Here is an 18063-nt window from a genome sequence, read left to right as displayed (position 1 = left end):
ATGTGAAACTGCCTCATCAATTTTATTTTGAGAGATAGCATTCATAAAATCATTATCAATAGTTTCAATGATATCATGTTCCCATCTGACTTTGGATGCATTAATGTAACTGTTGGACCATTTGAACGTACTCTGGGTAAACGTGTCATCTTCATTGACAATCATTTTGGTGTGTTCTTTGTCTTTGAATTGAATACTAAAGGCAATTGGCATATGATCCGATTCAACACGGTCATCAATTCTTAAATAAGATATTAGTTTAAAGTTGTTTGAGTTAGTAAGAAGGTAATCACATACACTTTTACCTTGTGAACTGATAAATGTAAAACCACTGGATGATTCTTTATCAATTCTACCATTTGTGATTCGCATACCAGTTTCTTTGCAAAATTCTAATATATCTTTACCGTAGCAATTTAGTATACAATCAGAATTCGTTCTACTTTCAATCCGGATGTTGTCTTCCAGAAAAAGATTATTGTTCCATGTGTCATTTTCGTCAGCAGATATGTAATCGTCCTCCGAACCAGTTCTACCATTAAAGTCGCCAACTACATATACTATGTCTGATATTTGGGAGCTGTAATGCAAATATTCGTTAGATAAAATGTCAAAAAAGTCAGTTGTCGCGTAACTGGATGTACTTGGTGGTCTATACAAAAAACCGATTACAACAGTGTCGGTTGGGGATAGAGTAATCCTTAACCAAATAATGTTATTCGATGCACTTGGCAGTTCTTCAACGACGAGATTTAATTTATAATATACCATTACGCCTCCACTATTTCTTCCATGTCGACTTGTTTTATCTGGTAATTTTGATATGCAAGTAAAACCTTTAATATTGTAATCGTTCCGATATTTATCCCATGTTTCACTAAAACAAATTATGTCAAATTTGTTAACATACTCAATAAAGTCAGAATCAGCGAATTTGTTATTAATACCATTAATATTCCAAGAAATACAATCAATGTGTTTAGTGACTTTCAAAGATGGTTCAGATTGTTCTTCATTAGGACCACGGCCAAAACCCTATTTTGTGAGGTTTATGATTTTGTTGTCTTCTACGTTGAATGTATATACTTCGTCGCCTATAAACAGCTTATCATATCTGAGCCGAAAACGATCGTTGTTTTTGATTGCTTGTTGTATCCTTGGTTGTAGGCCTTTTCTAATTTTACGGACTCTGAAAGTATAATCTTCACCCATGTTAATTTTTGATTTATTTCCAGTCATTTTCCTTTTGAGTGCTCTATTTTTGGACATTATTTCATCTTTTTGTTTGTAGCTAGTAAGTTTTGCTATGATTGGTCGTGGGTTACTTTTGCTGTGCAATCTATGCGCTCTCTCGAAAGCGACCTCTTCGATTTCTAAATTTGTTGTTATATAATCCTTTACCTTTCGTTCGCAGTCAAGCCACGTTTCATTTCTATCATCTTCAGGGATATCATAAATAATGATGTTATTACGACGACTTTCAGCTTCTAGTTTATCTAGTTGTGTAGTTATAACTTTGTTTGTGTTTTTTAGTCTTATATTTTCTTCTTCCAAATCAGTTATTTTTTTAGTTAGCCTGTCAAATCCTTTCGACATATCTCCTTTAATTGAAGCGAAATCAGAAGCTATCCTATCCATTTTATCGTTTAAAACTGTATTCATATCGTTAAGTTGTTTCAAAACATCTTTCAATGAAGGTTCCATTCCCATTGATTCTTTAATTGTTGTTTGTCTGGTTTCTATAGGACCCGGATTTGTTTCTATATCGCCGGCTATAATAAGTAGCTTGAATGCAATTGGTACGAGAACAATGGTATTTATAATTATACTGACAATCATTTTATAGTAGTCTTGGGTATTCCAATTGTTAATAGCCATCTGCTATAGACCATTCACTATTTTATGAAACATTCCTCAGTAAAATGGGGGTATTGTCCATAAATAACTACACACAAATTCAACTGTGTAAATCAATGATGATTATTAATGGGTAATCCGTTCTAGATTATACTAAATAGACAGAGGTATGTTTAAGTTGTGCCGTTATGAGCTTACCCTCAGCGGGAAATATGAGTTGTTCAGCTTGGCGTGTTTTAATCGCTGGTTTAGCTTGGCTAGCGATAGCTTACTTTCCTCGGCAAAGTGTTGGTATATAGTCCATGTAAACGCACAAATAAATTCAACTGTGTAAAGTAATGATGATTATTGATAGGTAATCCGTACGAAATTGATCCAAGAAAAAAAAAAAGTCAGAGTCTAGGCTTAAGGTGTGTCGCTGTGATTTGATCTGCAGCGGGAAATATGAAGTATGTTCAGCTTGGTGTGTTACAGTTAGTTGAAACGCCGGTTTGGCTAGTATGGCTAGCGAGAGCTCCTTCAAACACGTCTACTCTCGTTGAATCACAGCATATCATAGGTGTTATATAAAGTAAAATAATTAAATAGAATAGTAGGATGTTTGGTTTGGTTATTTAATGTTAAAAAAACATTTTAAGTAACATTTGAATAAAGACAGAACCCATATCGATAGGATCTGATTAAATGTTGTTCTATGCGCATCTTCAAAGTGTAACATATCATTTTACACGTCCTGCCAGAATTATGAGTAGTAACAACGACCATGCACCTAACGTCAGTGTTGAATTCCGTTTAAGGGGAGTATGTATTTTTCTTGCTACAAATATGAACAAAGCAGAATTTGTTTCTAATTAAACGAAATAAAGATAAATGAATAAATAAAATAGTGTGTAATAATAATAAATTTAGTTGATAACAGTTACATCTGTCTTGTTTTAAGTTAGGCCTATACAGGACCGTTCCTAACATTAGTCCTACCTATGTAAGAATGAGCTTATCCGTTAGTGATATATAAACTTTATTTAGACACGAAATTGATGTGCAGTACAACTCGTTCAATCAATATTGATTGTTTTTACACAATTTCGTGATATTACAAAAAAAACCAACACCATATTATGGTCATTTTCGTATGTTTACGTACATTATATTGCAGTTACTTTCATTATGCAGAGGCTCGTATACAATTCCATTACTTTTTTTTTATTTTACATGCATAATTTTTTTTCTGATTCTTTCTATACTACTGTACTCTGCTGGGTTACGTGCGCATGCTCACGTGTATCGGCTGTAACCTTTCCAATCTTTAAACTTCGTTTGAACTGCTATAATGTAATGATAAACATTACATTAAAGTGGTCATATGTATGTCAGAGGTCTATACTCGCTCAGACGGTAGATCATACACTGTTTGATATGTAGGCATATTAATGGTTTTGTTACAATGACAAGTTTCAATATCTAATCTTGCTGTCTTTCGAATAAACAAGCTTAATCTTAGAGGAAGACCCATATTCTTGTGTAAATGTTATATATGTAGGTCTAATGATTATTATTATATGAATCAACACTCGCAACTTTCGAATAAATAAGCTTACTCTTAGAAGATGCTTAATCTTAGAAGAAGGACTCGTATTCTTGTGTAAATGTTATATATGTGTTAAATGATTATTTACCTCCGCCAAGGAGGTATATGTAATCGATCGCGTGTGTTTGTTTGTCTGTCTGTCTGTCTGTCTGTTTGTTTGTTAGCAGGATTACTCAAAAAGTAATTAAAAGATCTTTACCAAAATGAATATACAGATAGATATGTGGTCAAAAACTATTCCATTAAATGTTGGGACCATTTGGGACCATGGTCTCAATCCTGGACCACTTTTTAGTATAATTTTCAGACCTGCTAGTGTTAAAAGATAGCACAGAATTTTTCAAAAGCCGGCGAGCAGTCTTAAAGTAACAAGTAAACTGAAATTTCATTTTTATAAAAACCTATATCTTTTCAAATTCACTCGTTTGATTTTCGCGTTGCTGTTCTATTGTTAAGTCAACTGAAGCTATTGTTAATTGAAAGGCTTGTTACATAACCGTTACACCAAAACTCGCATACACATGCCTGTAGTGAAATTAGCCTAAATCACAACCAGCATTAAGACACACACAAATATATATATATATAATTTTTTTCCCGGAGAAATCTTATGTAGGAGAATTTTACAGTAGGCGGAGGTATGCACTCTCGGAATGGCTTTCTAGTTATTATATGAATCAATAATCGCAAATCGAACCTTTCTACTTCAAACTGTCGACTATAAGAATTTGCTCAGCAAGTTTTTAGCCAATCTCAAATAGATTTTAGTTTATTTCTTTTTATTCCTCTTTTCTGGCGTAAACACCACTTTTATTCACATTCATATTATCTTTCATGTCATTATATAAATTCATAAAATCCTTCATCGGTAACATTTTAAAATTTTTGAATTCCGTATTACCTCCTTTTGTCTTATATTTTTCTATAATACACTTAAAAAAGAAGTTTAAAAAGTTAATACAAAGACTTTTGGTCAAAATAACCCTTTTGTTTCCAAACATCGTTATAACATATTTAATTTTATTATACATGATCATTATCATCTATCTCATTTTAAAATATTTTACACAGAAAAAACAATTTTCCCTTTGTGGGTTTTATTCTTAATAATTCGTAAGTTTTTTTTAGTCTTTGAGTCCTAGGTAAACCCTAGTTAAAAGATGTATCTTTGCAATTACAATATGTTTAGCATAAGCAAAAAGCTAACAGAATGTATTATAAGTTAGGCCTAAATCAGAATATTAAAAAAAAAAAAAAAGAGAGAACAATAATGTATTTTCAAGTGTGAATAGCTTTACCTTGAATTACCTTACGGTACCTTGACTTTTAGACTATAAACCTGTTAAGGTTTATGAGTCCCTCTTTGAACATCTTGGTTAAAACTTAAGGTTGTTGGTTTTCCAGTGTGTTTCAAGATGTGTTTTAAAATTATTGATAGAGGATGCATTTACTGCAGATATTGAAAAGAATTTCTGTCTGTGTTTAGATTTACAATGGAATTTTTACTGTAAAGAGTTAGTTCCCTTTAAGTTTGGTTCCCATTGATGTATGTAATATTCAATAATCGTATTCAAGAAAAGCTTGAACAAGTTGAACATATGGAGTCATGAAGCGGCGAATTCACCGCATTGTTGAAGTTGAGCATCACACGTCATGCGTTCGATGTTATGTTTTCACACCACTGAACTCGTTTGTTGCGTCATAAAATGCACTGTGCATCGTAATCCCTCTCACATTAAGCACTGTATAATTATTACGGATGCGTCTCTTCTAATTAATGATCAACATGTGCCTGTAGTAGGCTACCTAAAAAACACGCTTTATTTTTCGAAGTTCACGTCCACATGGGTAGTAGGACTGTTACTCGTCGACATAAATAAACGTTTAGATTAAGTGGACATTAACGTTGACGTGCAAGTGAACGTTGTAAAGAACTTGGGATCTGACCTTGTAATCTCTAGTAGCACTCGTGGAGCTATTCCATCGATGGGCCAGTGGTAGTAAGACACGGGCTTAGGTCGGCTATGTGGGTAGCTGGCCCTAGATCCTTAATTTCCTGAACGAAGGCTGATGTCTTTAGTGATACGAATCAGGCCATAATCTTAGTATTAACTCTTTATTGAAAACATCAATAATTCACAGTTTGTTAATATAATTTATTATTTGAAATGGGCTTTACTACATTTAAAAAAAAATCATCGAGACATCATTCTCCACCATAAATGTGGTAACCATTTGCAAGAGTGATATTGTATAACGGCATACGTCCAATCGAACTCGACTCGAGGGGAGAGAGCGAACATGATAATGCCACTGAACAAGCGGTCAATGTGCTAGTTGTATTTCCGCATTCGCATATGATAAAAATGTATCAGTCGATATAGTCGATGTGAAAATCTAAAAGTCATAGCTCAAGCAAGCCACTTCAGACAGTGTAAACATTGTTTGTTGGCGACTATATCAAGATAAAAAAAGAAACATTTTCGATAACGTACTTTCCATGCAGGCTTTGCGCATTAAATTGCAGGGGAACAGTGCGGTGGTGTCTGAATAATTTTCGTTAATTTTTATTTTATTGTCATTAACGGGTTGTCTTTGATTAACCTATTTGCTGTTCAGAGTCTAGTTTAATCATCAACAAACACCCAAAGCGCTATATAAATGTCGCATAGATAGATAGATAGATAACGTTAACATATTTAGTATAAAAAAGTCGGATAACCTTCAGTTGTACAACAACCAGACTAGAAGAAGACAGAAGAAGAAGACAGAAGAAGAATACATTTTTTGTTGAACTATTTGAAGGTATACTATGATTCTGTATGGCTATTTACTAAGTATTAATAATCAATTCTAATTGTACGGTTTTTTTATCTGCATCGTTTCCGTAGTTTAGTGTGATCCCATTTTGAATACATTTTTTGTGGAGAAAAACTACCGTAGTTGTAGATATTCTTAGGAACCACAAAATAACCTTTTTTAAATGTTTACTTAAATTTAGAAATTTGTGATGAAATATTAAAAGCTACATTGTTATTTTAGCAGAAAATGTCTTCCTACTGATTTCGGACACAAACTCCATAAGGTTATGGGTTCGAGTTCACACCCGAGAGAAAAACTTCTAAAGTTTCAATGAAATTCTAAATATAAATCTAGCAACTTTATTTTGAGTGGTTTGAAGTCTTTGAAAAACATAACAGCAAAAGAAGAACATTCTTAAGTTTTCTTTTAGATTCAGTTTTATCAGGATGTAATGATAGTTTGTTGTTTATAAGCGATAAGTGATTCTATTTTATACAATTTCGTGAAAAAAAACTTACAAGGCATGTACCATTATAGTGAATCAAAATGGTTAAATTAAAAGACCTATTCCCTACAATTGTTGAGGTTTTGTAAAAATAATGCATATACTGTATTACTTAAAAAAACATTAAACCAGGTCATTCCTGTCTTAAATGTACGTTTTATGGTAAAGTATGATAAAAAGAGAGAAACAATGCACTACCTAAGTAGCTCGCGGTGAATTCCCAGCTCCCGTCGACGGTCTTTAGGCATAGCATAGCAAGCTTAGTTTTGTATGCATAGCTGGTACTCTAGCTAAACATTCCAAGCCTGACGGTTGCTGCATTAATTGTCTTTCTGTTTTTGCCATTAATACAGATTGGGTGAAACCTGGTATTTTCGCTGAAAAGTTACAATAATTCTTACATTTTGTTTTTGGCCTTCACGATCGATCGAGCGAAAGTTGAACCACAGAAGAAAAACGAAAATATCAATCCGCGCGCAATGCATATTACATTTTTAACAGTATAAAGACGAAAAAGGTTATCGCAATATAGTATTTATTTTAAATTAAATGTAGTTTGTGGCATTAAAATAGATCTAAAAAAAACGTAGGGAGTGGAACTTTAATAAGCAGTAGAAGTAATTGAAAATCACTAACTTAAAATTACACCTACCAGATATCATATTATTTAGAGTCTAACACTTAAATCATCAAAAACTTTACAATATAATACAGAATATAAATAATATTAATTTCAGCATGGGAGCCACTACGTCGATGTTTCAACGCCCGGGTCATTTCATTGAGATCAAAACTGGTGATCATCAGGGGACGGAGAAGGATGAAAATATATTTATCATTCTTGTAAGTGCCATTAATAAACGTTCACAGGAAATCCGCCTGAATTTAAACTGGAAACAAGATGACATCAAAGCCGGTAGTATCAGTGAATATCCGGTCGACAGTTTGGATGAGCTTGGGTACTTTTCATAGATTGAGTTACAGAGGGCAGAGAACAGCTTTGATAAATGGTTTGTAGAGTGGATCAAGATAAAGCATGACGACGGGGTGTATGTTTTTCCGATAAATGGCTGGATCAAACCTGGCAGTAGGACAAAATTCCAAGAACATGACAGCGAGTTACCTCAATACGACAAATTTCCTGAACAACGAAAGAAGGAGTTAGAGGAAAAGAAGAAAACTTACGCTTTTGCACCAGTAGAGGAAGGGATGCCATGTCAGGTAAAGATGTCTGTACAAAACGACCTAGCCAAATAATTCAAGTTTGGTTTGAGAACAACAATTAAACCATAGTTAGGCCTAGGCCTACCTTTATTGTGAAATTGAGTGGAGTTGTGGCTTGGTGGTTATGATGCTTGGCTACCACTCCAAGGGTCCTGGGTTCAAGTCCTGTCACATGTCAGAATTTTTTTCTACGGACAAAATTACAACTCCACTCCCTAAGACTTTGTTTATGTAGAGCATCTTGTGTATATGTTTGTCTTTTGATAGGATCCCTATTGATCAGCAATTTACCCTCATTAAATATGGTAAAAAAAATAAATAAAATAAATCATAATTTAATGCATCATTAATGACACTTGTGTATGCACACTGCCACTTGCAATATTCATGACACAAACATAACGATACCTCATGGTAATTTCTGTTTTTTCATATTCATATGTGTTTACGGTAGCTTTTAAGTTTCATGTGTGTGCCGAACCCGACAGTAAATATTACTCAGCGGTACAGCGGTACAACTTGTACTGTCCCCAGTAAGGTAACTTTTATTTTGTTTACAGGTGAAAATATTACCAGATTCTGAGAAATTCTCTTTGTCTTACCAGGTGAGCATATACACACGTGTTATTATACATTACCATCAGTATATTCACAATAAATTTGGCTTTTTAAACCAGCGACCGAAGTTGCACGTTGTCCAAGATAGATCTCACTCATAACCCTTCCGCGCGCGTGCTTTTTAAAATAAGTTGTTTTGTTTTCAATGGTAACTTGTGACAACACTGTGCCGTTGTGTTTCTGTATTGTATCCATCATTGACATTTCCATTATAATTACCATTTCAGCTGGTACTTGGCACTGAAACGGTGATTGACCAAGTTGACTCAGCAATAATTGAGCAGATATCTCGCCGTTGGAAAGATCTCGACGATCTTAAAAATGTCTACAGAGGCCACTACAATGAACCAACCGTAAATAATTGTTATTGTATAGATTTTAATTGAGGTACATGGTTGTGCTTAACAGGTGGTTCTTTCAGACACATTTTAAAGAATGATTGTAGAACCATTATACTTTTGTTATATATTTATATTGGTTTCTGTACGTTTAGGTCACTTGTTTGTTGGAGTGGCACGCCTAATTGGCGACAGAAGCTGTTGGCCTCTTTTGCCACTTCTTGGTGCATTCTAGCTATTTTTGTATTGTCATGTTTGTATAAATGTGCTTGCCGAAATTAAAATAAAAAATAAGAAGACATTGCTAATTTATCTTCTCTTTACAGAGAGTAAATCGTTGGAAATCTGATTTTGAATTTAGAAAGCAAAGATTAACAGGCTGTAATCCATTGTTGATACAGCTTTGTACTCGCATACCAGAAAAGTATTCCTATAGTATTTATTTTTAGAATTAAAAATGAGTCGTGGATGTCTGACACGATCACATAAACATTAAGAATACTTCGTAATCATAATCTTTGAATATATTCAAATTCGGAAAAAATGCATTTCATTTGCTAGTCGAAATGTCTAAACAACAAGAAAACGCATAGCCAGTCTTTCTGAACGGTTCCATTAAGCTCTGTCTACACTATCAAACTATATGTGACAATAAAACATGTGATGTGGCCATATACTGTATGGACATGATGATGTAACTGTCATATTTGAGAATGTGACTACCATATTTGAGCACATCACACTGTTTTTTTGTCAAACTAGTTTGATTAATTTTTAATTTCTTGCTCTATAATTTACAATGTTTTATATATTGCTAATCCATCAGATATTATCTATTGAATATGGTGTTGTTTATTACAGTACAGTGTAGTACAGCATTTTATGTTATGTTATGTTATTTATTTATTATTCAAAATGTTTTGTTTTGTTTTTGACGTTATCAAATGTTTATTTTCCTTTAAGTTCTGTTATTTATTTGTTAATCTCGTAGCTTAAGTAAAAGGTACCAAGCTTGATTAGCTCCGGCTATATCTTGGCTACCTTTTGTATTGATTAATTGTTTGATACAATAAAGAAGAATTTTAGACTTACGCCTACGTAATGAATTAAGTAAAGAAAGTATGTGTTTTCAATCGATTTCTTGTATTTTGAAAACACTTGGTGTATCACAACTTTACTTTACTAGTGTTTATTCTCCTTCAATATATTTTTTTAATATCATTAGATTCGGTGTGACAAACGACATGCTCAGCAACCTTTTGGAAGGTTTGACAATAGAGAGCGCTATTGAAAAGAAACGACTTTTTATAGTGGATCTTGATATGACAAAAGAACTTCCGACAACGGACCCATCTAAAACGGTAACATCAACACATTTTATGTGATAGTCACTAAACTATTTCTGACATTTTATCCATTTAAAAAGTTTTTTTGTGATGTTATTGGCCTACTAAAATGAGATTTACTTTGTCTTTGTAGATTTGTAGTCCTATTGCGCTATTCTTTTCCAACCAGGAAAAAGATTTACTACCAGTTGCTATTCAACTTTTCCAGGACAAATCAGACGACAATCCGGTAATAATAATAACTTTCCTAAAGCTCTGTCTACACTAACAAACGTTATTTGACAAAATCATGTGATGTGCTCAAATATGGACATGATGATGTCATATCACTACTATGTTTGAGCATATCACTACCATATTTGAGCACATCACACTTTTTTGTCAAACTTGTTTGATAGTGTAGACAGAGCCTTAGAAAACCACGAATTGCATATCAGTGCGTATGCCTTATAAGGACTTGCACAGAAAACAACAGACAGTCGTTCACGCCCTATTCTAGTCTAGGGTGCGTTTCTACTTAATATTAGTAGAAAGATAAATATGTTCGTAGTGTACATATGGCGTTTCAAGCGAGCTCAGATTGTGTTCATATTTTCCAGACAAATATTGAACCGCGCACTGGTGAACTAACATAAAAAGAGGCAAATTAAATACAGACTTGGGGCTAGCCTTTGTCTAGCCCTATTGCTTTGTAAAATCAGTTTCTACGACGCGATCGACTAGTCATACTGCAAATGCTGTTTTGGCACGTAGTGAAAGCTAAAGAACGCCACTGTTTGACACAAAGGCTTTGTGTTCATATTTAACAATAATTGTTTTATAGGTGTTTCTTCCGACAGACAGCGAATACACGTGGATGTTAGCTAAGATGTGGTACAACAATGCTGACGCGTCATACCATCAATCTGCGACGCATCTTGGGATGACTCACCTTTTAATGGAAAGTGTAGCTGCTGCCACACACAGCTGCCTTTCGCCCTCACATCCTCTTTTCCGTTTGATGGCTCCTCATTTCATGTATATAATGTCCATCAACAGGTAAGTAAGGTTTTAACCATGTCCAATGATGTACAGTGGCGAGTATCTTTCAGAGCATTCATTCATAAGACTCTATTTATGTAGAGCATCTTGTGTATATGTTTGTCTTGTGAACCTGAGGGTCCCTAATGGTCAGCAATTGCTGGATGGATCACCCTCATTAAATATGGTGTTAAAAAAAACAGTCTCCTCTTGGTAGATGGAAAAAAAATGTTTTAAAAAATAATGCGTCTAAACGGTTAGGAAGCTAAAAATAAAAAACATCACAGGCTTTAGGTGTCATCTGAATGGCTGATGCCTACAGTAAAAACTCATTCTTCAAATTCAGCGGTCAATTTGCCTCGAATGTGCACCATACGTGTTATAGTGTCTATTCTTAATATATTTTACATTGGTAGGCTCCAACTTTGTTTTCATCGCCATAGACACAATAGATCAGATTTCACAGTAATTGAAGATATACTCTTCAAACTTCCTAATTTTTGGCTCGACATGAATAATAAGCTTGAGAGAGACAGTTAATTACTGGTGATCACAAACGATCCACTTACGTAGGTTGTAACTCGGACCAATCGTTGGTCCATGCTCGGTTATAATTATTAAAGTCTGTTAAGTTTGGCACCCACTAGGACGTAACAAAAAGACGTCAGCGCAACGCAAGTGATTATACCAATCACTAGCGATGAAGTATGACAACTGTCGCTTGTCAATTGACATTGACTTGTGTTGCGCTTATGTATTTTTGTTGCGTCCTAGTATACTGGGAACCAAGCTTTCTATGATTGCTATTTATTTATTTATATATGTAACAAAATTTATTCATTTAGCAACATCTTTATACAGGATTAAACAATCAGTAAAAGATGCACGCTTAGGCTACCTTTATTTGAACACGTCAGCTTCTATGTCAATATATCATAATATATTTCTTCTTTCAGTCTTGCATTAACGAGCCTCGTAAATGAAGGCGGTTGGGTTGACCTCGCGATGTCAATTGGACGTATCGGCATGTTTGAAATCGTAAAACGCCGTTTCAAAACATGGCGAATGGATATTGATGGAAACTTTCCAAAGGAAATTGAATCAAGGGGTCTAATTGACCCGGAAGTACTTCACAATTACCACTTTAGAGATGATGGGCTATTGCTATGGAATGAAATAGCAGTATACGTTAACGCAGTTGTGAACGGACGTTATGGTAGGCATACATGGTAATTAAACAATTATAGAGTATAGGCCTATCAGTCGATTGCCCTTCCCTTGTCTTAACCACTATAAACAGCATTAAACGAACAATAATTTATTTGGAGCCCTACCGTCAGTTAACAGAAAATGTATTTATTCCAATGTAAAAGTTCCAATTAGGTAATGATTATCCGATGAATTAAGTTTAAAGACCTTTTTTAAAAATTAATTTTCAGATACAATTGATAAAATAGCGAATGATTACGAATTGCAAGACTGGCACAAGGTACTGTCTTTACCCGTAAATGACGGTGGATGTGACATTAAAGGCATACCAGGAAATGGTTCCTTCACAACTAATGAAGAGATTGCGCAGACTATCACGTCTATTATATTCATAAGTAGCGTGATGCACGCAGCGGTTAACTTTGGACTGTATGACGAATACGCATTTCCTCCACACTACCCAGCGTCACTAAACGGAGAACCACCAAAAAACAAGGTAGTAGATCTTTGCTAATATGTTTCTAAAAATTTTCATTAATGATGAACATAATATTTACTGTGAACACCACATGAAAGAAAGAAATAAAACTGCAAGAATAAAGAACCCAGTAAGCTGCAACTGACTGGGTAATAATGTTGCCGTCTATGTATTGACTTCCTTCCGTAATTATTATATCATTATATTGAGAATTGCACTACATTTAACAGACAAAATATCCTAATTTATTAAATGTTAGAATCCCAAAACAGAAGACGACATTCTTAATGCACTGCCAGACAAGAAAGGAACACTGGACGTAATGGAAGTCACACATCTGTTGAGTAAAAAGGCAACCAATGGGCTGGGAGATTTTGAAACTGAATATCAATTCGATCCAGTTGGAGCAGAGGCTGTTAAAAAGTGAGTTGAATATATACATTCTTTTTGTTTTACCTTACCTCTTCGGGCCTCGTGGCCCATAAGGCTGCAGTGGCATTTTTCCAATTGGTTCTATCGGCGGCGATTTCTTTTACTTCGTTCCATGTCCTCCGTCCTATGTATTCTCTCTCTTTTATTTTGCTCTGTCCTCCGCCATGTTGTTTTATGTCGTCTGAATCTTCCCTGCCTTCTGGTTTCCATGTAATAATACCATGACTATTGTTTTCCATTTTCATCACATGGCCAATCAACTTCCATCTTTTGATCTCAGTTTATTTATTTATGATATTATCTATCAATGCAATAAAAATACCAATGTAAAATACACGATGAAAATAAATAGAACGTCTTGTCGCGTTATGCACAGGGAACAACAAACAGAACACAATACAAGACTCAACAAAGTAATTGATCATGTGATCATTCTCATTTTCAGATTTAGGGATGGACTAAAGAAGGTTGGACAACTTATTGACGAACGGAACAATGGAAGACACACTGAATATACCTTTATACATCCATCTGGAGTCCCAAATGCTATCAGTATATAATCATGCTAATTCATATTATTATATAACACCTAAATAAATTCCGTCATTTTGATTGGACGACTGTGGATCACATGGCGTGCTGTCGTTCATTAATAGTACTTTTTTTCGTGTAAACAAATACTATTGCTTTTGAAATACAACAGCGCCACCTATTTTGTACTTCCGCCGCGAAGATTGAATGTTATGACTGGTGATGGGAGTACAGTACATCTTGAAGAGATATATTTTCTAGTCTAGCTAGGTCTACTAAACCTGTTATTATTAGGCTAGGCGTTTTAGCCTTTGCTAGGCCTAGGATTGTTTGGTCGTTTGTTGGCATAATTAACTCTTCAGTTACTTTTAGGTGTGTTTATAAAATCAAAATAACTATAATATTTAATATTTTATTAGAAACCAAATGTTACTGCTTCAATATGAATAAAATGTAGGCCTACTAGGCCTAGGCCAACAATTTATTAAATCTGATTCAAATGACAGGAATCTATTTAGATGTTATATAAAAATATAAAGCAAATAATGAATGTTTTATATTCGTGTAGGCCCTAATAGTAGCCTACAAATAATAGAATTTGGTAAATGTTGAAATATAACCTTTTCATCATTCACCTCATGCTATTATTTGTACAATTACACGAGTGAACATTTAATATTTGTATAATATGAAGTGGATAAAATCTACATGTAGTCCATTTAGTAATTGTTCGATTTGCGATTATTTGTTCATGAGTCTAAAAAAAAAATCAGGCTCAGTGTTAAAATGAACTTTTCATTCGATTATGTTTTCACTTGAATAAAAGTTTGTCTACACTATCAAACGTTATGTGATGTACCCATATATGGACACAATAACATCACATCACTACCATATTTAGGCACATCAAACTTTTTTTTCATACCAGTTTAATAGTGTAGACAGAGCTTTAAAATAGTATGCATAACTATTTTTGTGATGTGGGTAAAAAATACATTTTCTCCAATATTTTCCCAAAGATGAGTTTGTTATCTTCTTTGTTTACTGAAGTGAAAAATATAAAAAAAGGAAAAACGTACAAAAAGCACAATGTATTAATAATATTAATTTGTTGCAATTTTTAAAGTTCAAAATTTGAAATAAAATCTTAAATTAGCAATTTCTAAAAAAACCAGAACGCAGTCACCCAGTCATCAAATGCTAAATGGGTATAATAGTTTATTTCAACGGCTGTTTATATAAAATACCGTACTATTCTCTGCTCGAAATCCTATATTAAAAACATGTTATTCCGCCCGGTAGGCCTATGTGAATTCAACAAAGTTGCTATTGTTTAATGAATAATTGGCGTACCTCTATAATCTGTTTAAAGAAGTCGAATTATGTTTAGGCCTAGCCTACCTTCCATGAAAATTACTACAAAAGGCGTTTGTGTTTGAAAATAAATATAAATTAATTATCAGAAAATCCGCTTTTACGTGAAAACCTTAATTCTTCAGTCCTTGTTGATACTACAGCAGTTTAAATAACCACATAATTATTTAGAACTGAAAATAATGTCGAGTGACAGAGCGGTTAGGGCAGGGGCACCGGAAACCATAAGCATACAATATGCAAGGGATTAAGACTCTCTCTCGATCATGGTTTTGTGGTAGAAAAATCTTCTCGGATAAGGTCTTTCGGAAGAGTAGGGGATTACTCCGGCGGTGTCAAAAAGCCTTAAAGACACGGCACGAAGAGACCCTTATGGCAGAAGAAAATTGTTGTAGGTGTCGTCCACACCTCAGCCGCAACCATAGTGGGACTGAGGTGGTGAAGAAGACCCATCATTAAACCGCCCTTATCATTGAATTTGGCTTGAGTGCATATTTCAGATTCAAATATCTTGTTAACGTTTCTAAAGCATCAATATTGCAAGAACTAGTGTATTGTATGAAATATGGTGCATCAAAATTGTATTCATTGCTAATAACTGAAGTCAAGTTACAGTGTTCTGTTTAAAAGTTTTAGTGAAACGTGCGAATCACTAGTTAGGCCTAATAACATAATATATTTTTGTCCAAAATACAAATAATAATAATAATAATAACAATAATAATAAATAATATATTTATACAGGATAAAACAATCAGATAACAGTGTATCTGTTTTACATTGTGGTCCTGTCTTAATCAAAATATACAAAAGAGAAACTTAATTAAATATAATACATGTCAGTTTTTTATGAAAAGAAATGAGATTTGTATCTAGCCTTAAAGGACGTAATTGTTGGTGCCGATTTAATATTAATTGGTAAATTGTTCCATATTTTTGCGCCTGCAACTTTAAATACCAAAATAATATCACATTCCGGGCTTAAAATAGTTGTGTAGAATTAGCAATTTCTAAAATACAGAACGCAGTCACCCAGTCATCAAAATGCTGAATCGGTATAATAGTTTATTTCAATAGCTGTTTTTATCGCATACCGTACTATTAAAAAACTCTTCTAAAAATAAATAACAGGGTCGTTTCGTAGAAAATTACCTATAGACTATGAATCGCGGTATGTGCATTCAAAGTTATTTTTTTTAATCAACAATTGGCGCACGTCTATAAGGCTACCTTCCATGGAAATTACTCAAAATGTCAAAAGGTTGTGTTTGAACATAAGTATAAATGAGGAGAAAATCTGCGTTTAAGAGAAATACTTGACCAATGGTCAAAAATTAATTTCAATGTCACTGTTTCATAAAAGATGTATACTATAGACAATAGACAAAATTCATTTAAAGATCATTGTGAAATTAATCACCAACTAAAAGATGTCCAGTAGTGAGTTGATCAGAAATGAATTGCCTGTAAACATTAGTATTACTACAATCTTTCAATTCTATCAAAAATTCAAAATTGAAGTTTAACAATCACATCATAATTATAAACTAATTAAGATTACGAAGGCCGTGTTTCCGCAGCAAAAAAATAATCGAGAAAAATTAACCGATAATGATTTCAATTATATCGGATAAATTTTTATTTGTAGACCTACTCATTAGAGTATAACTCAAGTCAAGTTACAAACTATTCTATTTATTTAATAATAACATAATAACATAATATATTTTTGTCCAAAATACAAATATACCTCAACAAAGTTGCTATTGTTTAATGAATAATTGGCGTACCTCTATAATCTGTTTAAAGAAATCGAATTATATTTAGGCCTAGCCTACCTTCCATGAAAACAAAAGGCGTTTGTGTTTGAAAATAAATTATCAGAAAATCCGCTTTTACGTGAAAACCTTAATTCTTCAGTCCTTGTTTGATACTACAGCAGTTTGCTACCATGGTGGGACTGATGTGGTGCAAATGCTGGATCGGTATAATAGTTTATTTCAACGCGGCTGTTTTTATCGCATACCGTACTATTATAAAACTCTTCTAAAAATAAATAACAGGGTCGTTTCGTAGAAAATTAAATATAGCCTATGAATCGCGGTATGTGCATTCAAAGTTATTTTTGTTTAATTAACAATTGGCGCACGTCTATAATCTGTTTAAAGAAATAGAATTATATAGCTAGGCCTACAAGGCTACCTTCCATGAAAATTACTCAAAATGTCAAAAGGTTGTGTGTGAACATAAGTATAAATGAGGAGAAAATCTGCGTTTACGAGAAATACTTGACGCTTGGGTCTTAATTCTTCAGTCCTTGTTTGATACTACAACATTATAAATAAACACATACATATTTGTCGAGTGGCAGAACGATTAAGGCAAAGGCAACCGAAAACCATAATCTGCACGGGTTCAATGTTCCAAGGGTTCAATGTTCTCCTCATCGACCATGGTTCTTGTGGTAGAACAAGTCTTCTTGTATAAGGTCTTTCGGAAGAGTAGGTGCGCACTTATGGCAGAAGAAAATTGTTGTACGTGTCGTACACGCCTCAGCCCCAACCATGGTGGGACTGAGGTGGTGCTGAAGACCTTTCTCGTTGAACCGCCCTTATCATTGAAATTGGCTCGAGCCAGTGCATATTTCAGATTCAAATATCTATTTAATGTTTCATACAATGATTCCAAGCCTGAACTTTTATACAATTTTTACTTAGTTTCAGGCAAACTATAGGTCCATA

The 18063-nt window shown here is 33.9% G+C and overlaps 1 protein-coding gene across 1 annotated transcript; it reads left to right on the top strand.

Annotated features, from left to right (window-relative positions):
- Positions 1-7490: 7490 nt before the first annotated feature.
- LOC140044613 (polyunsaturated fatty acid 5-lipoxygenase-like) lies at positions 7491-13977 on the top strand. Its single transcript, XM_072089201.1, has 12 exons — positions 7491-7595; positions 7725-7973; positions 8537-8581; positions 8822-8947; positions 9259-9356; positions 10158-10293; positions 10412-10507; positions 11102-11316; positions 12255-12514; positions 12738-13003; positions 13245-13408; positions 13863-13977. Exons 1-12 carry the CDS (start codon positions 7491-7493, stop codon positions 13975-13977), a joined length of 1875 nt encoding a protein of 624 aa, XP_071945302.1.
- Positions 13978-18063: the final 4086 nt, after the last annotated feature.

Source organism: Antedon mediterranea, chromosome 1 (genome assembly GCF_964355755.1).
Source record: "Antedon mediterranea chromosome 1, ecAntMedi1.1, whole genome shotgun sequence".
NCBI lineage: Eukaryota > Metazoa > Echinodermata > Crinoidea > Comatulida > Antedonidae > Antedon > Antedon mediterranea.
This window is presented reverse-complemented; position numbering and strand designations above follow the sequence as displayed.